Genomic DNA, 24,499 nt, shown 5'->3' with positions numbered 1-24,499 from the left:
CACTTCCCAGCACTGAAATACTCACAGATAGATCACCAAACCTATTGCAGAGCTCTGTGCTTTGCTGTGGGTTTGCTCCCTCACACAGTGCACTGCACACTGGGGACTCAGCCACAGTGATCATCAAGGGCTACATGAAACATCCCCAGTCTCAGCTAGTTGCCCAGAAACACTGACATTTGTGAGCTCACTTTCAAACACAGATTTCCTATGGCGATTCCCAGCAGCACCTCAAACCAGATCCTGAGTTGCCAATGCCTGGGATCCCACCATAGCAGCAATGCCCCTCTGCATGGTGTCCCAACTTCCCTGTTGTGCCATGGTCCTATCCAAAGCAGGCAGCACTCCAGGAGAGCTGCCCAAGGGCACCCAGTGAGTGCTGGGGCCAAAAAGCGCTCTGCTGTGGGGACATCAGGCAGGACATCCCACCTGCCCGTGGGGAGCCAGGAGCAGGGGCTGACCTCAACAAGAAGGGTTAGGAAGACAGTCAAAAAAGACAAAGCCTGCCTTTTTAAATGAACTGCAAAATTTATTATAGTGGTTTGCTCCTGACAACAAAGTTGGTAACCTCCTGCCAGGGAAAGAAGGGTGGGTAGTGGGGAAGAGGAGGGATGAGAGAGAAAAGGATGTAGGAGACAGAGAAAGAGAGAGACACTTAAGGACACTTTTCATTTTCTGAAAATAAAACATCTTTTACCTCCCAAACCATTTTCTCCAGTTCTTTAAGTTCACAAAAAGAAGGTGAAACTGAACCACAGATTTTAGGAGGAAAATGCACAAATGTTGAAAAGCAGAGACAAACATGCTCTTCTGCATCTAACAAGCTTCCACAAACCACACGGCTCCAGGCGCAGCGTTTGCAGCTCCTCAAGGCACCAGCTCTGAGCAGAGCCATGGTGGATGACAGCCCCCTCGAAATGAGAAGCAAACACCCACCTGAACCAGCCCCAGCCATGCTGGAGGAGCCCAAGGGAGGTGGGGGCCTGGCTGTGGTGGGGAGCTGTGCTGGGCTGCCCATCAGCAGGGTTGGAGGAGAGAAGAGCACAGCTGAGGCCAAGAGAAAGCAGCCCCAGTGCTGCCCAGTTTTGTCTGTGAGCCCCTGTCCCGTGATGGGAGGGGAACTTATGGCTCATTACTTGTGGTTTTGGCAGCACTTGCTGTCATGTATATGTACATCAGAATATGGTGGGATGTCTGGGAACTCAGCCAAGTCTGCCTCAAAGAGCAGGACCCATGTGAATGCAGAAGGGGCTGTAAAGCCTCCCCAGCTGACCCAAGTCCCTGGGCATGTGCTGGCACAGAAGCAGCTCGGGGCTGTTTTCAGACTGGATCTGAAGGACCCTACAAATCCATCCTGCCCAGACATTCTGCCACCGTCACCTGTGGGTAGGAGAGTGACATGGGCTGTCCCCAGCCCTTGGCTGTTCTCCAGGCATGGATGACAGCTGGAGTAAGGCAGGACCTGTGCTACCCAAGGACACTGTCCTGTAGCCACCCTATCCTTGCATTTCAGGAACCAGCTTGACTCGTGGTGCCAATTTCTGCAAAGATTTCCAGCCTCAGGGCATGTCGTGCTGGCCCTGAGGGCACAGCAGCAGGACTATGGCCTAAAGTGTTCTGAAAACAGCTCCTGGTACAGAATTTCTTAGAGCCTCTGCAGCAAAGTTTTCACGTCCCAGAGATGTACTGACCATGGATATTTGTGGGCTCTGGTCATGGCTGCTGCCTCCAGAACCAACATGCACTGAGAAGATTAATCTCAGCCAAAGGCTCAGCATTGCCTGTCCCTGCCTGCCCTCACTTGGCCAAGGCATGAGCAGCAGCACAGCTGCTCTCCTGGCACTTTGGTGTCCCAGAATGACTGTGTGGGGCTGACCTTCCCAGCCCCAGTTCTGAAGTTCTGCAGGACTCCTGCAGGATCCTCTGCCTCCATGCCAGTGCCTGGGGACACCTCAACCACTGCAAACCCACAACCCAGGGTTTTCACTTCTGCTCTCCCCTGCCCTGTGCACGAGGGGCCCTGAGACATGGGGGAGGGTTGAGGGGAAATGGCAGTAGTGAGGAAACAGCTGGTAGGGGCAGAGGAGCATAAATAGGAGAAAAGCCAGGACAGGCTTTACCCTTCCTTCACACTGCAGGTCTGGGTTGGGCAGGTGACAGGCTGGGCACCACATGTGCAGAGGAGCCAGGGGGCAGCTGAGCCCATGGCCCTGCAGCTGTCCACCATCCTTGCTGTGCATTAAAATAAACTATCTGGGACTTTTCCAATAGTACAGGTTAAATAGCATCACTGAGAAAGGCGGGGTGGAGAGGCGGCACCGGCTCGCCAGCCCCAGGCACACGTCCTGCCCTTGCTGCGCTGCTGGCAGCACCGGGGCTCCGCCGGCTCCATGCTGGCAGCCATGCTCAAGTCCGCTTGGCGTGCAACATCTCGATGAGGAGGTTGTTGCAAGGCACCTCCCCGCTCAGGTGCTTGTGGTAGAGGTACTCCTCTGCCTGCATGCTCAGCGCCCGGACCTCGGTCAGCCGCAGCAGCAGCTGACGAAACTTGTCTGTGGAGTGTGGGTAGTGGCAGACTGTGTACTCCAGCAGCGCTGCGTTGGCCTTCTCCTGAGCGTCCTTAGCCAGCATGTGGTTCTCCAGGTACTTCACATCTGCAGAGGAGGAGGACAATGGTGAAATGGTGCCAAACCCACACCTGCTGTGCCACAAGGTGTGCCAAGAGGGACCCACACTCCTGCACCAAAACCCCTCATGCACAAAAACACAGCACAGGAGGGATCCTGTACCCCATCCCTGCCTGGTCATGGGCTCCTCATCCATGCCCTGCCTCACAGATGCTGAGGTCAGGCACCTAAACTCCTTGGCAGCAGAAAGGTTACTGCCCTCCTGCCCTCACTGCCTAGGAAGCTTCAAAGCCAAAACATGTTACCCCTGTGCCCACACAGGGAGCTGTTGCCATCAGCCCCCCTTAATTCCTGAAGGTCGAGGAAGCGGCTGAATTAATTCCCCAATAAACCTGGGCTTTCCAATGTGGCAACCAGGCTCACTAGCCTGGAAACCCTAATCCCCCATGCCTCACCAGGGTCGTGGCAGCTCCCCCCTAATCCCGTGTCAGCTCTGCTGCCTGTGGGGTGGGAAGTGGCATAGAAGGCAGCAGCATCAAGGTGCAGCCATAGTCTGGCAGCCAAGAGGCCACTGCAGCCCCCCATGGCTTCACTTCAGGGGTTGGGGCATGCACAGCCTCAGCACAGAGATTGCCCTTGAGGATGCCTGGTCTGTGACTGCCCTGTGGCTGGAGCCATGGCCCAAAGGTGACTGCAGAGACAGCTCATTTTGGTGAGCAGGGTTTCTCCAGGCTTTTGGGCTAGCCTGAGCTGGAGCCTGCCCTCGAAGGATGCTGGAGCTGTCACGGCTGGTCTGTGGAGGAAGCACTGATTTTCAATCTGTGCAACATGTTGTTGAACCAGCCCTGCATACAGGTTTTGGTGGCTTTAGGGAAGCTGTGCTGTGCACTGCCCTGTCAGCTAGCTACAGCTACACACAGCACTGACACCTCAGTGCCCACCCACAGGAGACTTTACTGCAGGCACTGGCACTGACCCCATGTGGGGCAAATGAAATTTATAGATTTAATGTACAGCACAGTGGGGCCCAGCAGTGCTGCACTCAGTGCTGGCTCTGCTGGCATTCAGTCTGCATTGGTAGCCTGGACACATCTTGCCGGTGGACTAGGAACAGGGAAACCTAGGCATGGAGTCTGGCCAAGGTAATTGGGAGTTTGGTCTTTATTTCTGTGTTTTGTCCCCAAAAAGCAAGGAGCCAAACATGGTACCCACAGGGATGAGCAGCTTTTGGGAGGGCAAAGTGCAATGCTGGTGATGGAGGTGCCTGAGTCGGAGGAAGAAAATGGAATCTCTGTGCCCTGCGTGGGGGTGTCCATGGGAGACCCAGCCTCTGGCCATGCCCACGGCTGGGCTGTGTGGCTGGGGGCTGTATGGCACAGGCACGAAGAGCCACAGGTCATGCCCAGAAGCACTCTATCAGATCACCCTTCCCTTTTCACTCCTGCGGCACATTTGCTCCTATTGTGGCTGCCTCCCTTCTGCCTGGGTTGTTGTTATGAAATCTCTTTATCTGCATAAGGTTATTGTGCATGTCATTAAAAAAAAAGAAGTCATATTGATAAATGTCAAATCTATCCTCTGAGTTGGCTCAACAATAGCTAGTTCTACTCGATGAACTCACCTGGTTCTCTGAAAGACCCTATTCACTGTTTAATTGAATATTTGAATAATCTTTTCATTCCTGCAAGGAATAAAGAATGTTGTCCAAATAACATTGACTCACTTCATTTAGAGACACTGCAGCAGTTGCAAAGACTGTCCTGTGACAAAGCCTCCCATCACACATACAGATATGCCTGGGATTATTTCTATGCCCTCAAGTGTTCTTCCTATTCACAGCTCCTTTTGTTTGGGAGAAGCTGCTGATAAATTGCAAACGCTTAAGGGAATGTGGGCTATAAAAGCCTCTCTTCCTCCCCTCCCCAAGAGTAGCTGCTTCATGAATGTAAGTCATGAAATCGAATGATAGGTCAATCCATTAAGGCTCTATTAAGCCCTTCTGTAGAACAAAGCTAACCTGTGCTGTCCTCATAAATATTGCTATTTTGAGAAGCCCTAATTTTAATTAAATCTCTTTACCTGCTCAGGAGAGAAATCTATTTAGAACTCAAATGGCAGCTCTTGTGAGCGGGGCTTGGCTTTGACTGTGCTGTGGCAGAGTGGTAAATGTGGAAATTCTCTTGTTAAAGGCAATTACATCCTGCACATAATACACAATCCCATCCTCTACAGCTGAGCCTGCGAAGGGCAAATTACTCCAAGTGAGCTCTACAATATGGAGAGAAAAAGTTGGATTTGGGGCAACATGATGGATGTATGGGAAAATACAACTATTTGATTCCACAGCCTCGCTGAAAGCCACCGCTCCGGGGAAGTGGAACCGCGGCTGGGATCAGCACGGCAGCCGCCGGGCAGGACCCTGCTCCTGCTCTCTGCGTCGAGTCGTGCTGGGGGGTGGCAGGCGGATGTGGGGCAGCGTGGGAGCACCAGGTGCTGAGCCTGTGGGGCAGCAGCTGGGGAAGGTCCTTGCTTGGGGTACAAGCCTGGGCTTTGTCATTTGCCAGCCCAGGCACTGTTTGTGCCACATCTTATCACTGCTTGAACAGCAAACTATCGTGTCTAATTTTTCTGGATTGCAAAATAGCTTTAGAGGAAAAGAAAGCTGCTGGAGGAGCAGCTGCAGGTGTAGGATGGGATAACAGTGCAGCTCCTGCACCCCCAGACACCCACCCTGCCTGTGGCTCACAAGTGCCCATGACTGCAGGTCCTGGCTGCTCATGGGGACATGTTCACAGCAAGATGGAGTCAAACCACTGGACCCTTCAGACCATACTGGCCATGACCCTGGCCCCTGGGACAGGGTGTGGATTCCCACTGCCTGCAGCATGTCATTGCTGTGGCTTAACTCATTAACCCAGTGTTCCTGGAGCAGTGAGCTGGATCCTCAGCCACAGTGGCATACAGTGATGCAGATTCTCCCTCAGCCAGAAACAACCAAAACATGTGGCAGTGTCCATATGGCACAGAGTGCAGCCCATGGCCTGCTGAGCTTGTGATGAGGCATGGGGACTCTGTCAGGAGACAGGGCTGCCCCAAGCTGTGCTCACCATCCCAGCTGCTGCAGGGACCCAAGTACAAGTGTCCATGGGGAATGCCAGCTCCTGCCCCATCTGGGTGTGTGCAATTAGCAGTGGCCATGAAGGTGTGGGAAGCAAAGCAGCTGTGGTGGAAGAGGTGTGAACTGGGAGCACGACAACCATCTGAGCACTCACAGCCCTGCCACCATCCTCAAGCTGGGAGGTGAGACCTCTCACTGGGCTGGGGCCAGGGAAAAGGTGTCAGCACCAGTAATGAAGGCAGGTGGGCAGTCTGGGGTCCTCGTGGTGCTCAGTACCACCTACAGCTGCACCTCCCCATCAAGGGCTGAGATTGCTCCACTGGAGCTCTGATGGGCATCCCTGCCTTCAGGCAATGTCTGTGGGGAAAGGAGGTGAATCCACAGCTGTTGTGGGTGGGGAGATGCTCCCCACCGGGTTGGCAGCACGGCCAGGATTGAAGCAGGGCAGGATGAGGGCATGAGCAGGCTAGAGCTGCTGTGCAACTTCAGCAACATTGCAGGCTCCACCAGCAGCAGCCACAGCTCCCGGATATTTTGTCTAGGTGAGGCAGGACTGTGTGAACCTGCCGCCTCGGCCCAACCACAGGCTCTGAGTTGAGCCTAATCAGGAGCTGACACAGCCCTGCCCAGGCAGCAGCACAGGCCCTCTGACGCAAATCCCAGCAGATAGGGCTGCCAGCTCTATCAACAGCTCTGTTTTGTCACAGCCCTATCAGTCCGTTGTTTCTCTGCCCCATGCAATGGGCAAGTGACCAAAACAGGCTCCGCTTGGCCAAAGGGACAGCAACATCCCCCACAGCTGGAGGCAGAGCCCAGCCCCGCAGCAGGACACGTTTCAGACCCTTTGGCGAGGCGGGGGAGCTGGAAGGTCCCAGCCCTTGCTGCTAGCTCCTCATTAAAAGTCCCTTCATCGCCTATTGGCACAGAGCTGGCACGGCTGGGCCCTGGGGCTTGTGTCTTCTCCCTTTAGCTGTGCTTCCGCCCCCTCAAGACCCCATGGTAGCCCAGCCATGACACCCAAGCATGACTGCCCCTTGTCTCAATGTCCCCTGCAGTAGCACTCACCAAGGCTGAAGAGGATGAGGAACTTAAGGCAGACAAATTCCTGCCGGTCCACTTGGAGCGAGTGCAAGTGCAGTACGAGCTCCTGTGCCCGCAGCACCAGTGTGTTCAGGATGGAGCCAGCCTGGGATGTGATGGTAGACATGTCCACCTGCAGGGACAGGGACAATGTCAGCCATGGTGGCCCCAGCACCCCCTAAAATCACTGCAGGGGACCCCACACAGGGCAGGAGCTGGATACCAGACAAGAGTGCTGATTGAGAGCTAGGGGCATCAAAGTAAAGGCTGATGATGGGTGACACAGGAACCTCATTTCTCCAGTGCCACTTAAACCAGGGGGTCATTTGCAGGGTCCTGACATCAAAGGCACCTACATCTCCAGAAAGTGCCCCCAGGAAAGGAAAGGGCCTCTTCTTGTCTTCCACCTCTGCAAAGTCAGGAGTAGCTCTAGATCTTTCCTTGAGAAGTATTTTTCTCCATAATCAGGAGCTAGATGGCATGGCATGGGACAGGATCTTCTGCACAAGTAATCTCATAGCACAGCAAAAACTACCTGTCCACTCTGCATGAGGCTGGCCGCACTCAGCAAGGAAAAAATCACTAGCATGCCCCTCTCCAGCCCCACTCTCTGGCCCCACAACCACCATGGTCTCTGTGGGCCAGCACTCACCTCCTGGCCGGTGACGAGCAGCACACTGTGCTCCTTGCCGTGCTGCAGCTGCCGGTAGACATGGTCAAACACCAGCAGCTCGCTCCAGCAGTTTTGCAGCAGCTTCATCTGGTCACCCACCTGAAATACAACCATATCAGTACCACTGACACCCCTTGTACTGGGACACAGCGTGGAAACAACAGCGTGGAAACAGGTGTTGCAGATGGCAGCAGGGAGACAGCCTGCCCCAGTCTCTGCAACAACCCTTGTGCCCCCAGCTCTGTGTTCGAGGGTCAGCCCCACACTCCAGCTCTGTGGCAGCAATGGCTCAAACTCACACCAGCAGCCACTACAGTATGTTGCCACATCAGCAGTGGACCTGGACAGAACTTGCAGCCACCTGTGTCTCACCCTGAGCACAACAGAAAACGGTTTTCTAGCAGACTGGTGTCAGTGTCAAAAACCCAACCCCTTTTCACTGCTCAAGTACCCAGAAGCAGAGCAGCAAGTCCAGTCATCAGTGCTGTTACATAAAGCAGAGAGTGGATGAGGCCTTCTGCAACCAGGATGAGCAAAGCCCTGGCATGGATAGGCTGTCAGCATGATGTATTGGAGATGTGACAAACTTCCACTTCCCACTAAGGCCTCCAGGTGACCTGATCTATGGAGAGATGCCCAGCTTTGTGCACACGTTTTCTTGCCAGCCCATCACAGAGGGTGCAGAGGGCATCATCTGCCTCTCTAGGAAATCCATCTTCTGCAGGTGGAAATCAGACTTTGTCCTTCAGGACTCTGTCCCTGACCCTTGTACCCTTGTAATGTGGCCAAAACCAAATAAAAATTAAGAGCCCAAACCCCTCCTCATCCCTGCTGCCTGCAGAGCATTTCACATACACACATTTATACTTGGAAATTCAGTCTGACTGTGAACAAGCTCTTAACAAGGAGATTCTGCTTCTGGTTAATGAAACACTAATTGCAAAGCTCTGATCTGGCTGCTGGTCTACCCCTGCCATTGTGTAACTGGGCTGGACACCCCACTTCATCTGACTGACATTCTGTGACTTGTATACATCACCTCTAGTCCACCCTCCGTGGCAGGTAGGAAAAGAGGACACCAAAACTGATGCCTACATAATGGGTTAGGCAACCACCAGTGCCCTGCAGCCAGGTCACACCTGCAGGCTCATACTCCACACACACCTTGTACAATGCTCACGCAGCACTGACCTTGTGCCTGGTGGGTGTTCTACAGGAGGACAACCCAAAGTGGAGTCTCTTTGGGTGGACAGGGACCTGGACCTGCACCACCAGCAAAGGGAGACCTCAGGCTGGAGAGAGGGTATGGGTCAGGTGGCCATACAACCAGCTTTGAAACAGCTCAGCATGTTTCAGTGGTGCTTGCTGGCTCTTATCAGGATGGGTTTTCCCCCACCAGGCACAGCCTCCCCTAACTGTGCACAAATCTTTAACAAAATGACTGCTGGCCGCATCCCTGGCCAGGAGGGAACGTGCAGCTGCTGCACAAAGGCCCTGTGTCTCCAGCCAGCTTTTCTGCATACTTTAAAATGAAAGAAGAGAGTGCCCATCTTCACATCCCTGTCTAGGATGGCAAATTGGGAGAGAGTGGGGACACAGAAGTGCCACAGCACAGCTGTGGGGAAGACACTGACTTTGGGGCATTGCTGTGTCCTGCAGCTGCCAGGCTGGCCCCTGTCCACACAGCAACACCTGTGTGATCAGGGGCACATTTACAGGTGTTGGTGTGTACATGCAGGCACAGCTATAGTTGTCCATGCTTCCAAAGAAATGCCAGCAGTTGCCTCTGGTGACAAGCTCAAGCCAGGGCACAAAGCACAAGGACCTCCAGAGGTCTTGCAGAAAAGCCAGTGAGCTGCCAGCAGTGCCAGCAATGAGCAGAGCCAGCTGCTGTGTTTGACAAAGCAAAGAGTCCTGCCAGGCCCTCATGCCTGGAGTCATGGTGGGACACAGAGCACGCTGCTGCCCCAGTCTGAAAAGCAGACAGGAGGCACAGCACTCAACTGCCTCCCGTATCAAGAACCACCACAGGTTACTGGCTTTGTCCCTTTGTCACTGCTTTCCACAGGACCCCAACTCCTTTCTGTGAAGAGCTGAACCCCCATCCCACCCAGTGACCTTCTCTCCTGTGTGACTGGTGTAGGGGAAGGGCTGGGGGTTATCACTAATACCTCCCTGCCGAGCAAATTCAGCAGCATCAGAAGAGCTTTGTAGTGCCATTGTGCGCGCCGCCTTTAATAGAAGGAAGACAGATGCAGTATCACAGGACTGGATAATACCCTCGTTTTGCTGAAGAGGCTGCAATAAACCAGTGCTGGGAGATTGCAAAAGGAATAGGAGTCAGATGAGAAAGAGCTTTATGGTCTCAGAGCCCAGCACTCCCCACGAGCCACTGGGATTTGTTCTCAAGTGCAGTGGGTGGCCACAGCCAGACGCACAGCAGCGCAGGGAGAGAAATGTGGCGCAGAAGGCGGCGATGGTGGCCAGGGCTGGGGCACCCACTCCTGCCCGATGGCATGAAACCTGCCTGCAGCAAGGTGCAATGTGTGCAATGGGGCTGCCAAGGCCAGGCTAGCTGCAACATCACCCAAACCAGTGAAGGAACCATGGTGCACGGCTCATCAGCACAGACCATGAGGTTTCTGTTTAGCTGCTGAACAAATAACTGGGGAAAAGCTCACTCTGCATCCAAACAAAATGGAGATTTTCTGCATTCGTGGTGACCTCTGCCTCACAGCAAGTGGCTGGCTGTAACCACAGCCAGCCCTCACAGAGTGCTGGGCTCCCAGCACAGCAGCACGCTGCCAACCCAACCACATGCTCCCGGCTGGTGCAGAGCTCCTCCACTCCAGCTGAGTCTCAGCATTGTTTTGGAAGCTCTTTCCTGTGCCTCATTCCTGAGCAGGATGAGCTCCGGAAGAGACAATCTCAAGATTTTGCCCTGAAAATGATTTTTAAATACTCAACTTTTCTAAAAAGAAGCATTTCAACAATTTTTAAATCTTCTTTTCTTCCTTTAAAAATTACTAATTGGCTTCTCCCAAACTCTGTAGATGAGTCCAGCTCGCTGCATCCCACCAACAGGACATTTCACCCTGCAAGGCCGCTGTACGGCTGTTCCCTGCCAGCATGCTCTGCTGTGCCACAGCCTTTCCCGAGACTATGGGTGTGCACCACATGCATCTGGCCATGGCACTGGGGGGATGTGGCTGGGAGTGTGACAGGGAAGGCTGGCAACTCTGGGAACTGGGCCAGATCTGGGGATATCTCCAGGGACCTGCCTGCACTCCAGCACCGAGAGGAGAATCCTTGCGTTGTGGGCTGGGGCAGCAGTGGGATTCCCCCACAGCCCCACTCCAGCAGTGCAGCTCCATTGCAGGGGGACTCCTGGCTGCAGCTCACCCCACTGCACCCAGCCTGGTCTCCCAGGAGGATAGGAGAGGGCTGCTAATGGATGGCCACTCAGAGTCAATCAATCCTCCCAGTGAGGCAGTGGCACGCACACACTCTTGCCTTTAAAAGTTAAGCAAAGGATTTTCCTCTTTTAATGTCAAGGCTTTTCAGCGGAGTGCTTTATCAAGGACCTGATGCAAGCTGTCTTTAAGAGGTGACTCTTTTTTTTTAAAGCAAGCATTTAACCCAGGCACAAGACGCAGCAGGGAGAGCACTACCCTGCTGCCAGGACGCTGAAAGAACCTCGTCACTGCAGCCCTGTGACCCACAGAAAAATGCATTTCCCTGCAGCAGATGGGCTGGAGAGGAAGCAGGGTGTGCAGAGGCATGGACTATGCTGCCTGAGTGCACAGCTGCAGGATCTGTATGAGGATGTAGTTTTAAACCTCCTGCAATCCTCCCTGTGGCTGTGTAGACACAAGGGGAGGAAGTCTGTGGGAGTTTTGAGGCACCCCAAAATGTGCCCAGGCCACACGAGTGTCTCAGCATCCTGACGCCAAACCCCCACTGTCCTCATTGTTCCCTGGCTGGTGCCATGGCTGGTCCAGGGCATCAAACATCTCTGTGGTATCGTGAAGCAGAGTGACACGTTTTGCTCAAAAGCCCTGAGTGGGTCCCAGGACATTGATCCTCAGGTGCTCCCCACCCAGCTTCAGCCCACCACAGACACAAGGAATGCTCCTGAACTGCCTACACCCATTTCAGGGGTGTTCTCCAGGCCTTCTTCCACATTTCTGGTGCAGGATCTGCCCCAGCAGCTCCCATGCACGTGCACAATGCAGCCAGTGCCCTGAATTGCAGCCTGGGCAATTACTGATGCAAGCAGGAGCCATTACCTTGGCTACTGAGAAGTGCAAAAGTGGATTACCTGCAATCAAAGCCCCACACAAGGCTAAGGTGTTAATGGTCAGTGCAGGTCCCCAGCCCCTGTGCAGATACCTCTGTGATAGGCACTTTAAAACAAAACACCCACCAAGACCAGTGCAGCAGGGCCAGGAGCTCATCTGCCTGCTGGAAGAGTGCGCTGCCATGGCCCAGGCTACTGCTTTTTGCTGCGGCTCATGGGCAACCAACTGCAAGGCTACACAGGCATCATGGTTCTGCATGTGCCCAGAGAGTGAGGGCAGACCCGTGCCAGCCAGGATGCCAGCAGGCAGGGACAGCCGTCACATTTCCCCCAGTGCATAGGATACTAAACATTGCTGCAGCATCCATGACCAGAAGGAGATATTAAATCTGCCAAAAATGCTCTGGCTGTTGGCCAGGAGATGGGGTCAAGATGACCCACACATGCTAAAGGCAGAGAAGCAACTGCCTGCAAATCAGCTTTGTCATGGCTCTGAAGTCTCTAACAAGAAGCAAAGGAGAGCAGCAGACCGATCCACGACACGCAGGAACCCCTTGGTCCATGAGAACAGTGATGCCCTCAGCATCTCCCCAAAACACCAAAGCTGGCCAGCGAACGTGAGGGTCCTGGTCTCATGGTGACGAGGAGTTGAGCAGGAGATCAGCAACACCCCAGTTCCCCACATCTATGTCATGCCCCTCCACCCGCAGCAGAGTCTCGCTGCACACCCAGCCCAGCCTGGCCTTCAGGCTGAAACCGTGGCAATTTGTTTAACATTCCTGGCTGCTCATCCCAATCTAAAGGTCACTGCACCCCTGCATGCACAATATTTATATGTACATATAGCAGCAACACCTACATAAAACAGGCTGTGCAAGGCATATAAACACGAGCCAAACCGAAGCCAGACACAAGGTGAGTGTGCAAGTGTGCCTGCGCGTGCAAATCTCTCCGTCGGCCTCTGTCCATATATATATTAAAAAATTACATCTGAAAGGACAAAGTTGCCTGAGACTCACGACCCAACAAAATATATTTCACCCCCGGCCCATATTTTTCTTCCTGAAGAGATGCTGCAAATCTTCCCTCAGTCCTGACACATCTCATCTAGACTCAGTTAAAGTTCGTATTTATGGGCGTCAGCGCTGACCTCTTCCACCTCTGCCCGCGCAGCCTCTCGCCGCGGCTGCCTGGCCGGCCCTCGATAAACAAGCCGGCCCCCAAATCCCCCTCAGCCGCGCCGCATTATTAGTCTTGCCTCCGAAGGCCAGCGCAGTCCGTAATTCTCTGCCTGGTGACACGAGATGAGCGCCGCCACATCAGTCTCCCCAGTGGATTGGCATGGGGACCCTCGTTTGTCAGTGGCAGACTGACAGAATTACTGGCCCTTAAATGAAACGATATATCTGGCAAGTTAAATCTGTTTTCAATCTGGCTGCCCCACGCTGGCGGGTGGACGTGGCGTGTGAGCCGATGTCAAGAGGCCATTAGCCCATCTCCCCCCCTCCTTCCCCAGGCTCAGTGGAAATAACAGGGGGGCTCTCCCTAATACCTTCCCACCCTGATCACTCTGCCAAGAGCAGATGGCAAAGCCCCTGGTCTGCCGCTGCCCCTTGCTGGGCTGCTAGTGTGGGAATGGGAATGGGAATGTCCACGGGAATTGTAACAGACCTGCCAGCTCCAGGGAAGACCTGCTCCCACTCTCTCTGGGCAGGGAGCAAAGGCTCGTCCTGGTCAGGCATGAGCCAGCAGGTCCTTGTGCCCCTGAGTTTTTGCTCCATCCTCTCTAGACTCCTCTTGAGGCCTGAAGGAGAAGCCATCTGTCTGGTAAACAGCCCTGTGGCAGGAATATGTGGGTGCTTGGAACATTCAGTCAGGGAACACCATGCATGGGGATATCTGCTTCCTCACCCACCTGCACCTCCTCCCCTCTTGGAATCAGCCCTGAAGCAATGTCCCAGTATGATTCTCTTCCAGCCTGGATACCCTCACAGGCCTCAGCTAACAGCCCTTCCCTGACTGGGGATGGAGAACATCACCTTCACACAGAGGCTCCCAGGGGATGGAGAGAGCTGCTGGCATCCCCTGCTTAGGGAGCCCTGAGCACCCTGTGGGGACCTGCCTGCATGACAGCTATTGGTCTCCCAGGTCACGATTTTACTCCATACTAGCAGGCTTTAGGGTAAAGCCATAAACTGCACTAGAAGGAGTTCATTTACCAACAGCTGTTTGCTTTTACATGCCAGGTAGGAGCCGAAATAGGGTTTGAGGAGCTGCAGAACTACCCATGCTTCCCAATGGCTTACCTCCCCATGGCCAAGGGAAAAACACTGCCCTGCACCTGGAAGGATGTGCAGAGGGTAACCCTGTCACTGTTCCTGAGGAAGACATGCACAGAGGGGCCTGGGCACCACAGCCTCCTGCCAGGGACTCAGACCTGCCCAGCTACACTTCTTGCTGCCAAGACTGTGCACAGGAAGGACCCAAGGCCAGAGACAACTGTGCTTTCTCACGCTCCCTCAGGAGTCAGGGCAGGACGTGGTGTCCTGTGGTCCCTGGCCCTGTGAGACACTAGGAGTCTTCCCCATGCTCACCCCATGGATGAGGGCACAAGCAAGAGCCTCCAGGGTGGCAGTGATGGATGGGGATGCCCAAATGAGCTCCCATCCCAGGCACTGCACTGCATATCCTGGGCATGGTGAGGGATGTGCCCCACTCCCAGCAGGACACTGGTAGCCCAGCCCAGGTGAGACCTCTGGCACTGCTGTCCCCTCCAGAGCCCAACGGGAGGAGGAGCACCCACTGATGTGGATTCACATGGAAACAGCTCATATTGGTGGTTCAATCAGGCTGACAATGGAGCTACAAGGCTATGCAGCAACACAGCCAGGAGCTGAGTTTACACTGTTTACAATATCTCCTGCAAAACAACAACCACCCTGTTCCCAAAATCCAGGGTGGACACTGATATGATTGAAACGATCCCGGCCCACCCCCACAATGCCGTTTCCTGATACTGTTCTGGCAGCCAGGGACTATTTTGAGCTGTAAGGCTCTGCCTGGCACCCTGCAGGGTGGGCACAGGGAAGTCTGACCCTGTCCTGGGACACAGCCCCCACAATGCTGGGGGAGGAAGGTGATTTTGGCCAGAGCTGGGTAGCACAGCTTCACTCTGGGAGCATAGGAAGGCATACTCCCAGCTGACCTGGGATGCTGCTCTCTGGTTTTGGCCATGTTGGGAAATCTTCTCTCCCATTTTTGCACCATTTTAGGTCAGCCCAGGAAAAATGGAAAAATGCCTGAAAGCTTGATAAAGTTTGCAGGATATCAGGGGCTGCCTCGACCCTGCTAATCCACCCCTTGGCCCTGGCAAGTATTTGGAGGGATTTGCTAGAGGGGATGGCATGGTGAGACAGAAGTCAGCTCCATGTCCCCCTGACAGGCATGCTCATGGGCTTCCAGCAGCAGAAGTGGCTCCAGAGTAGGCATGTGTCCTCTGCTCTGGCCAGCCCTGCCCTGGCTGCCTGGTGGTAATAGGCACCCACCTGACTGCATCGATTTTCCTCCTAAAGGCAGGGGAGAGAATTGTCTCAACCATAATTCCTCAACGTTACATTTTTCAATTATACCTTGAGCTTGACGCCGCAGTCACTCTGCCGGCGATTGCTTTCACACCTGCCCCAGCCATGATGAATCTGCAATCATCAGCCCCGTGGCGACAGTGGGAATCGCTCTGGCACTGCAGCCAGGCCCTGGTGCCTCCAGTCCTTCCATCTGGGCAGCTGGGAGCGAGACAGGGACACACCAGCAGAACTGCAGAGCTGGTGGTCCTAGGCTCATGCCCACAGACACTGACCTGTCCTCACAGCAATTTACTCCCAATTCTATCTGCCTCCCATTGCCCACTCTGTGCAGTATCCCTCCCTGCTGCCCAGGATCCTACCTCTAGCTCCTTGAAGAAGATGCAGCTCCGTGCCCACTCCACGATGGAAAAGAGGGTCTGGTCAGCCATCTTGCACATGAGGCCAAAGGTGCTGAGCTTCTCGTGACGGCCTTTGCCTTGCTCTTGCTGCAGGCAGGACAGTATCCGTGCCTTCACCTGGGCCTCATCAGGCTCCAGCTGCAGCAGCTTCAGGATGACCTCGGGGATGTCAGGAGGGGAGCTGCTGGGGTAGGTCTCTGGGTACACGTAGACAGGCATGGACTCGTGCGTGTTTGTGTAGTGGTCTGGGTACTCAGACTTGATGGTGCGGTTGGGGAAGGAGGAGTAGTGGTAGCCAGTCAGAGGTGCATGGCTGGGCACAGTCATTCCCAGGGAGGGGGTCCCATAGGGGCTGCGCTCATAGTCGATGGGCGTCAGGGCAGCAGGGTTGGGTGGCAAGGTCTTGGACATGGCATGGATGCTGTGGATGGAGGAGGACAGGCTGTAGTCGTTCTGCACTGGGGACACGATCTGAGGCATGGTCTCAAGCTTGAAGCCATTGGCACGGATCAGAGCTTTCTTCTGCTGCTTTAAGGCACGGTCCCGCTTGTACATCGGTCCAAATTTGTTCCTCCCTCCACGCATCCGATCTGCACGAACAGCTGCGGGCAGAGAGAGGGCAGAGGCTGCAGTGAACTGCACAGAGGGAGACCAGTGCTTCACACGGCATAGAGAAAATGGTGGGGAGGATTTGGTGCCCAAACAGGGCTGGAGAGCATCAGAAAGAACTTCCCAGAAAGCCACTGGCAGGCTGTGCCACTCCCAGCCCAGCTGTGCACACCACAAATGTGACATGGCAGGTTCAGGTGCCCAGCCCTGGCTGTTACCCAGAGACTCTGGGAATTGCAGGAAAGGACATTTGGCTTTAACTACAAAATAATCTGGGGGATAAAGCAACTTGAATTCCTTGCAGGTTGAGGGGACTCTGAAACCCAGGCAGATAAAGCACTTTCATTTCTATGACCCCTAACAGGGACCAGCCCTGGCATTTTCTTGTTTCTGCAGAGCCTGTGACCCCATGGCCCTCTCAGGACCCTGGTTTGCCTGCATCCAGGCTGCACGGGTATCTTTTCTGCAAATCTCTGCCCCATTTGTGAGCAGCACAGCTGGCAGAGATGTGCCAGCTTCCAGGCTGTATGTCCCTGCCAGGCATCAGCTGAAGCATCCCTCTAGAGGATTAGTTTTCACAGTCCCACCACAGTCTCCTGACTGTAGCAAAGCAGATGTTTCTTCTGAACCCCAAAAGAAACCAAGAATGTGTCAGAGAACAAGGGAGCAGGTGCTTCTCTGCAGCAGGGCCTCGTCCCTCTACACCACCCCGCTGAGTTCCCGGCGGCTACTGCCCCGGTCCACCCTTGGAAGAGCCTCAGCTTGCTGGAAGCCGGGAGCTGGACGGCTTGCAGAGGGATGAAGGAGAGCGAGCCAGTGAGCACATCCCACAGACTTAGCATCAAAGGGAGAAAACCCTTGGCTAGTTTGTGTCCCTGCTGACAGCAGCCGGGTCTTGCTTTTGTGTCTCAGCTGTTCCCTCTGCCTCTATTTCTCTCTTTCGCCTACTTCTCCTGGAAGCTCGGCCAGCTCCCTCTCCGCCCTCCCCTCCCCCCATCCCGGGCACCTCCCAGACTCTCCTCAGGCAGGCTGGAAACGCGAGAGCATCTCCGGGAACAGCAGTATTTCCAGGGCGAGCAGGAATGTGCTCCCAGGGGAGCCGCCCTGTGCTTCCTCCCTCATTCTTTATTCATGAAAACAGCATCTCGCTGGAAAGGGGGCAGCCAGAGGATCCTCCGAGGTGAGGGGTGCTGGCCACCCCCTGCCCCTTGCTTCCAAAAGCCTGCATGCCTCTGGGCAACATCCAGCTGCTTTGAGGCAGTTCCTAACTTCAGGGACAGGATGGAATGGCTGCAGCCAGTGTGGGTGCCCCTGCCAGGATACTCTGTGGGCACAGCCTATCAAGCAGCCTGTGCTGGCATCCACAGTTGTGGTGTCACTCGCCGACACCCCAGTGATGCCAGGGCACACCAAAAGCCCAAATCTCCCACTCCCCCAAACTCATGTGTTCCCACTACTGTTTGAGGCCAGGCATGGCAATGCCCAGGGATCACATCCCAGATGGACCCCAGTGACCATGGCAAGGGTGAACAGGCAGGGACCCACTGGTGTGGCCTGCACCTCACCCCAGTGAGAGGTGCTCACAGCCTACTCTCACAAACCCTCCACAGGCAACTGCTAGTCACCTTCTTCCCTCTCCCAGCAAGAACACAAAAGGAGAAGAGGCCCTTTTAATTCCCCCCTGCTTGTCTTTTCCTGCCATTTTGTGCCTCACTTGGGATTGGGAATAACTTGCCATTTGCAGTGTCCCAGTTGGCTGCTGGGAAGCAATGAATGTTCCCTGACTTCCAGGGCAAAGGGCCCTGGTCCTGAGCAGAGCCTGCACCTCCAGCATCCCCTGCAAAAGACATCTGCAAGCAGCCCTGGAGCCACACACATGTGGTGTGAGCAGGCCCCCAGGACACCCCATGGCTCCACTTCATACTCCCTTGCCCCACACAGAGCTCTGGCCAGTGCAAGCTTCCAGACAAGCTCTGCTTCCCTTTGCCAAATTCTCCTTGCCCAGGCAGGGGCCTGAAAGGTAGCTAGAGAGTGCCATGGGGTGCTAGCAGACGTAGACTAGATCTGTGCTTCTCTCTCTGGCCAGGTTTTGCTGTAGCATTGCCAACACACTGTCCCCAGAATCAATCATCTCAGACTTGCTGTGGAGCTGGCAGATCACCTGCAAAGTATCACCTTAGATTCGCTGCCCAAAAATACTGAGAACTGAGGAAAAGTGGGCTCTGTTTTTCACCACAAAAGGGACAGTCCAGAGGAGTATCCTGTAGGATATATCCCCACACTGAGTGATTCCCCCTGGCTGCCCACCTGCAGGGCTTTGCTAAGGAACAAACAGCAAGAAAATATTTTTTTTTAAAAGGCTGCTTGAGAGGAGCAGCCTTTGATACCCAGCTTGCCACCCTCCTGGGCCATGGACCTGAGCAGCTCCCCTGCAAGTGAGACAAAAACTGCTGAAAAGGGGTAAAATGAGACCATGTGTGTCCCCTCTGCCCCCATCACTCCTAGTACTGCCCCTGCCTGCCTGCTCTAGGAGCCCCCAGCACCTAAATTCTTCTGCAGCACTGGTCAAAACTACCAGAGCATGCATACACTATTTTAGAGCACCAGTTACTCCAGTCGAGGGAGGAGAGTGAAACTGGGATCTGTTTGGAGACAGGGCTGGAAGCCAGCCCACGCCGGGAGTTTGCAGGGGCTGATTCTGCAGGTCAATGTTGTGTCTTACTCCTGCGCCTCTGCTCGCAGGCTCTCACCCTGCTGCGGGCAGCGAGTGGCGAGCTCACTGTGTGGTACTTTCAGATCAACCACACTCTGCACAGCGAGCCTGGCCCACTGAAGGGGCTCAGCCCAGCCCCTGCATCTGACTGCTTTCATCCACTAAGAAATGTAAACGATTTCAAGGAAGAAGAGGTGGAGGGGGCAGCTGGGTCGGGGGTGGGGGGCTCCTTTCTCTGTCTGCTTTCGCTTTGCAATCACTTGCCATCAATTTGTCCCCCCAAATATGTTTTGTTGGCCCATGCTAAGCGCTGCAGATATCACAGCACACGAGTTGGGGATGCTAGGGCCCGACCGATATCTCAGTCAGGATCGACTCCTCTGGCAGGAGCGAGGTGGTGGCTGGGGAGGGCTGTGATTGCACTCCCCGAGAGTCAGATGAGAAATCTGTTACACTAAATACCACCAAGAGGAAAAATATAATTGGTGGTCTTTCTGTAGCAGTTTTATGGCAAGCCCCATCGTTTTTAACGTTTTCCTTGCATATCAGCTTCTGGAATTATGTGCTTAAGGAAAACAATAATACCTATGCTGTTTCCCAACTGTTCTGCGAACAAACAAAATCCTGGAAAGGCGAAGCCACAGCAGCCAAAAAAACCCGGGGAAACAAAACAAAAACACGAAAAGGGAAAGCAGGAGGCGACGCGAAAAACGAATTTTTTTTCTGTTTGGAAGGGGAAAACGGAATCGAAGCAGCCGCGGGAATTACCGGCCCGGGGACGCGACGGCGGCAGCAAGGACGGCGCGCCCGGCAGCGGGGTAGCTGCGCACCCCCTTCGCAGCCGTGGAGCCCGGCTGTGTCCTACCTTCCAGGCGCATCCCCACGGTCAGGCACTTCTGGAAGCGGCAATAAGGGCAGCGTTTGCGCTGGGTCTTGTCGATCTTGCAGTTCTGGCTCTCGGTGCAGGTGTAGTGCTTGTTGTTCTGCACCGTCCTCTTGAAGAAGCCCTGCGGTGGCGGGCGGCGGCGATGCGGCGGGCACCAGCACCGGCATCCCGACATCCCGGCATCCCGGCCCCGGCTCACCGGCAACCCAGCATCCCATCCCCTTGCTCCGCTTCCGACGGAGGCTTCCGCCGCCCCCCGCAGCGATCGGGGCTCCCGTCGCGGCTGCGCTCCCGTCCCGTCGCCGAGCGCGAATCCGCCGCTAACGAAAACGGGCGAGGAATGGCCCGCGGCCGGTCCCGCTGCCCCATTCCCTCCAGAGCTCCCTCTCCGCTCCCCGCACAGCCCTGGCCCCCCTTCCCCTGTGCAGCGCTTCCTGCACAGACCTGGCTATAGCTCCCGCATAGCTGCATTCCCCGCACAGCCCCTGTTCATGCACAGCCCCTGTCCCCGCACAGCCCCAGACGCGTTTCTCCGGTCCCCGCAAGGCGCCGATTCCCGCACAACCCTGGCTCCATTTCCCCAATCCATGCACAGTTCCCGTTCCCGCACAGCCCTCGTCCATGCACAACCGCGGTCCCGTTTCCTCGGCTATATCTCCCGCACAGCCCCGGTCCCGTTTCCCCGGCTCCGCACAGCCCCAGTCCCGTTTCCCTCGCCACGCACAGCCCCGGTCCCGTTTCCCTGGCTCCGCACGGCCCCGGCCCCGTTTCTGCCGTCCCGTACGTCCCAGCCGGTTCCTACCTTGCAGCTCTCGCAGGTGAGCAGCCCGTAGTGGTACCCGGAGACCTTGTCCCCGCAGACCGGACAGAGCTCGTCCAGGTCCTCATCATAGGAATAGTCCATCCCCTCCAGCGGCCCTGCTGTGGGACAAGCCAGCGGGTCAGCGGGACGGGGCTGGGACCCCCAGCCCCTGCGCTGGGTGTGGAGAGGGAGCGAGGCGCAGCACGGCGGAGACCGAGCGGCAGGTGCCAGAGCCGGAGCCCTTTATAGCGCCTGGAAGAGCATCTCCATGTTGGTGCGGGCGAGCGGCCACCCCCCCGGGGGCTGGGGAACCTCCTCTGGGGAGAGCAGGCAGCTCACGGCGCCGGGGACGGGGCGGGGGCAGAGGGACCTGCCAGCCTGCAGACGTGGGGACAGAAATAAGGGGCTGCGCTCTGCCCCGGCTGGCAGCAGGCATGGCAGCCCAGGCCGGCAACTCCCAGCAACAGCCTCTGAGCTGGCACGGAGGGTAGAAGGGCAGCTGGGGCTGTAGGTCCCAGGGAAGAAGCAGCTCTCGAGAGCAATGCTGGGGCGGCAGCTCCCACCAATGCTCCTGGACTGGGGGAACTGCTCAGCCAGGCCTCAGTGGTGCTGAGCTCCAGCCCTCGGGACCCTAGGGACACCTTGCAGCCCCCCTGGGGCTGATGGAGATGCCCCATGTCATCTGCAGAGAACAAGGAGACTTCCCTGGGCATCTGGCCTGCAAGTGGCAGAGTTAACATGAAAACTGGCATTCCCTGGGGCTGGAGCACAATTAAACATGTCTGAGCAAGAGGAACACCCTGCAGCCTGCACCTCTCAGTGCCCCCGGACACCCAGGTGCTGATAGAATTGCCCCTCTTATCCTGTACCAGGTGGTCTTGCAGCCAGCTGGCTGACAGGCTGAGCTTACAGAGCCTGGGGAGAGCTGTATGAGGCATACCAGGAGGTGCAGCAGCTCCTGACACATCCTCTGGGTCCACTGCTAACAAGGTGATGGTTTGGACCTAGCACTGGCCAACCCATGTGAAGCATCCACTGCCAACAGTGTCCTGTCAGACAGTGGTTGTTTGCTGCTGGGATTTAATTCATTGCTTCACACTGAGAGATTTGTAATTAAATATTCAGTGACAGCAGCATACCAGCATAGAAGCACCCATGCTCCCAGGAAGGCCCAGGCACTTGGCCATAGGGAGCTTGAGGCTCTGGCTCTGAGATGGGCTTTGGAGCTGAACCCATCCCATCAGGGCTGGCCGGTTTGGTCAGGAGACCCTTTGTGGCTGGTGCCTGTCCCAGTGTGGGCAGGATCTGCTGCCTGCAGAGAACCCTGAGAGGGAGCTCCCATTCAAGATGGTTTGATCTGAAGAAGCTGCAAGGAAGACCAGCAGTACAGGGGCTGTGAGGCAGTGGGTGACTGGAGCTGCCACACAGCTTGGGGTTGTGCTGTCAGCAGCACCGTGTGAAGAGATGTGACTGCTGGCCCCACATGGCTCATCCCGCCCAGCTCATCCCATCAGGCTTGTCCTGCACGGCTCATCGCACACAGCTCGTCCCACACAGTCCATCCCCCAAGGCTCACCCCACAGGTTTCATCCCACACAGCTCATCCCAGCAAGCTCACCCCACAAGCTAGCTGCTGCCCACGGGTGTGGTGGGTAGGAAACGGCACTAGCAGGGAAAGAGGCAAACAGGATACAAGTTCGGCAGAGCATCGTTCCAGAGCCACCAGGAATCGAGCCCAAGCTAAGAATAGCAGCAGAGCAGCCCCTGGTGCAGCTCAGCTGCCGTTTGGCCAGGAAGGAGAGATCCCACCACCGGCAGAGCCCCTCAGCTACGGCCCCCACACTCCTGTGAGCTCCTGAGGGAGCTGCCAGGCAGCCATGGAGCAGGACCTGCCATCCGGGAAGAGGAGCCCAGGAGGGGCCACGGGTCAGGAGGAGAGCCTAGGAGGGGTTATGGATTGGGAAAAGAGCCAAGGAAACACCACAGAGAACAAAAGCAACTTGGAGCTGTGGGCTGTGGTGCCTGCAAGCACAGGATGAAAAAAGAGACACAGCCCTGGGTGCTGAGGAGTTCTGGCTACCTCCCATGTCTGCTCCAGGGTGTGGGAGCTTCCCGTGCTCCCATGGGTAACACACAGTGATGGGATCATCAGGTACCCCCAGACACAACTGGCTGGGCTCCGAGAGTCCGTTGACAGCTGGATCTGTTGTTTCTGGGCAGCAGCGTGGCCAAGGGGCCAAGGCTACAGTGAGGCCTCACTCTGCAGCCCGTGGTGTGCAAAGCCTCCATCCCCACTCCCACTGATGGGGACAGGACGGGAAGCGGAGGCCTACGCCTGGCTCCCGCTTCCTCACCAAGTCCTGCCACGTCCCCGGCTCTGGCCTCAGCCGCCACTGTGCTCGGGAATGGCGGCAGTGGCTGGGGAATGGGTGGGATGAGGGAATGGGTGGGATGAGGAGAGTGGGGTTCTCCACACACACGCGTACTCACTGTGAGGCAGCTGCACGTAGGGACGGTGTGGTAGGACGCTGGCTCACGTTGCTGGCCAGGAGATGTGACCCACGGAGCCTCTGTAGGGTGGTGGGCACTGATGCCCTCTCTACAGTGGGTTGGGGGATTTATGGGACCCGTGTCCGCTGGGAAGGTGTCGGACATCTGACTGCGCACACGCCGGCCTGGGCAGGACACCGGCCAATCTCCTCCCCGTGGGGGCCAGGCTCAGGCGGGATGGACCCACTTCAGTGCCTTATTGGCTTCTGAGGCCACGTGACCGTGCTGAAAACCATCATAATTAAGCTACAAAATGCTGCCCATAAACTAGCATTAGAAAATGACAGCAGAGATAAGTGGGACCCCTGCAGCAGATAACGTGCCATGAGATGGAGACCCTGTGAGGAGGTGGGGGGCACCGGCAGGCAGTGGTGAGAGAGTCAGCACCCACAACTGTGATGATTTACAGCCCAGGGCAGTAGGGAGCGGTCCATGAGGGCAGAGCAGGACACCTCTGGCACGAGTGTGAGCCCATTGCACTCACCCAGCACTGAGACCTGCAGCTGGGGCCTCCCCAGACCTGAGGGGTCTCCTCTGCAGGGGAGGGTGGGAGGAGGCTCCTCCATACATGGGGCCCCCGCACCTGGGGTCTCTGTGAGCTCCTAGCACCCATGGCCTGAAGCTCTGCAAGTACAGTAAGGACACTCAAAGAAGGCCAAGTTCCCTGGGCTGAGGAGGTGGCGGGGCAGCCAAGCCCCCTGCAGTGGAGGTGTGTTTGCTGGGTGTCTTCCCATGTTCCAGTAGTGGGAATAGTCCTGAAACATGGGGACCATGCTGGCCTAAGGACTTAGGCTTCCATTGGCCCTCTGAAAACATGAGGGTGGCAAGGCCAGGTGCTCAGGTAAGGGGCCAGACACAAAACCTCCTGTCCCACCAGGGCAGGATTTGCTCTCACCACTGGCTCCACACTCCAGCCTTCCATCATTGTGGCATCACCCTGCACTTATGTGCACAGGCTCCTGCTCTTTGCTTTGTCCTGTAGTGACGACAGCCCCAACGATGTGCTGGCCAGCACCATGCCAGCACAGCAAGGGCTGTGCCACAGCTCTGTCCCAGACAGGTGGTCATTGGCACCCAGGGCAGCACGGCAGGACCTGTGATCCTGGGCTCATGTGTCAGGGGAAGGCTCATCCTCCCTGTAGTGCACCCACACCATGTA

The 24,499-nt window shown here is 55.9% G+C and overlaps 1 protein-coding gene across 1 annotated transcript; it reads right to left on the bottom strand.

The window, feature by feature from the left end:
• Window positions 1-508: 508 nt before the first annotated feature.
• NR5A1 (nuclear receptor subfamily 5 group A member 1) lies at window positions 509-23,433 on the bottom strand. Its single transcript, XM_068155761.1, has 7 exons — window positions 23,281-23,433; window positions 20,791-20,909; window positions 19,968-20,109; window positions 15,742-16,382; window positions 7,478-7,597; window positions 6,811-6,958; window positions 509-2,654 (listed from the first exon to the last, which is right to left on the bottom strand). Exons 2-7 carry the CDS (start codon window positions 20,890-20,892, stop codon window positions 2,407-2,409), a joined length of 1,401 nt encoding a protein of 466 aa, XP_068011862.1. The 5' UTR covers window positions 20,893-20,909; window positions 23,281-23,433; the 3' UTR covers window positions 509-2,406.
• Between the last annotated feature and the right edge of the window lie 1,066 nt (window positions 23,434-24,499).

The sequence above is a fragment of the Melanerpes formicivorus genome, unplaced genomic scaffold (genome assembly GCF_026170545.1).
Source record: "Melanerpes formicivorus ecotype bairdi unplaced genomic scaffold, bMelFor1.0.p_v2 SCAF_33, whole genome shotgun sequence".
NCBI classification, from domain to species: Eukaryota; Metazoa; Chordata; class Aves; order Piciformes; family Picidae; genus Melanerpes; species Melanerpes formicivorus.
Note: the sequence above shows the minus strand (reverse complement) of the source record. Positions and strands in the feature narration are given on the sequence as shown.

Bases quoted from the DNA above. Each gene is read 5' to 3' on its own strand.
- NR5A1 (XM_068155761.1), bottom strand. From the start codon at position 20,892: ATGGACTATTCCTATGATGAGGACCTGGACGAGCTCTGTCCGGTCTGC. The intron at 7,598-15,741 runs GTAGGATCCTGG...GTTGTATTTCAG, and splicing joins TCTTCTTCAAGGAGCTAGAG to GTGGGTGACCAGATGAAGCT. The intron at 2,655-6,810 runs GTGAGTGCTACT...CCTCCTCTGCAG, and splicing joins CCTCATCCTCTTCAGCCTTG to ATGTGAAGTACCTGGAGAAC.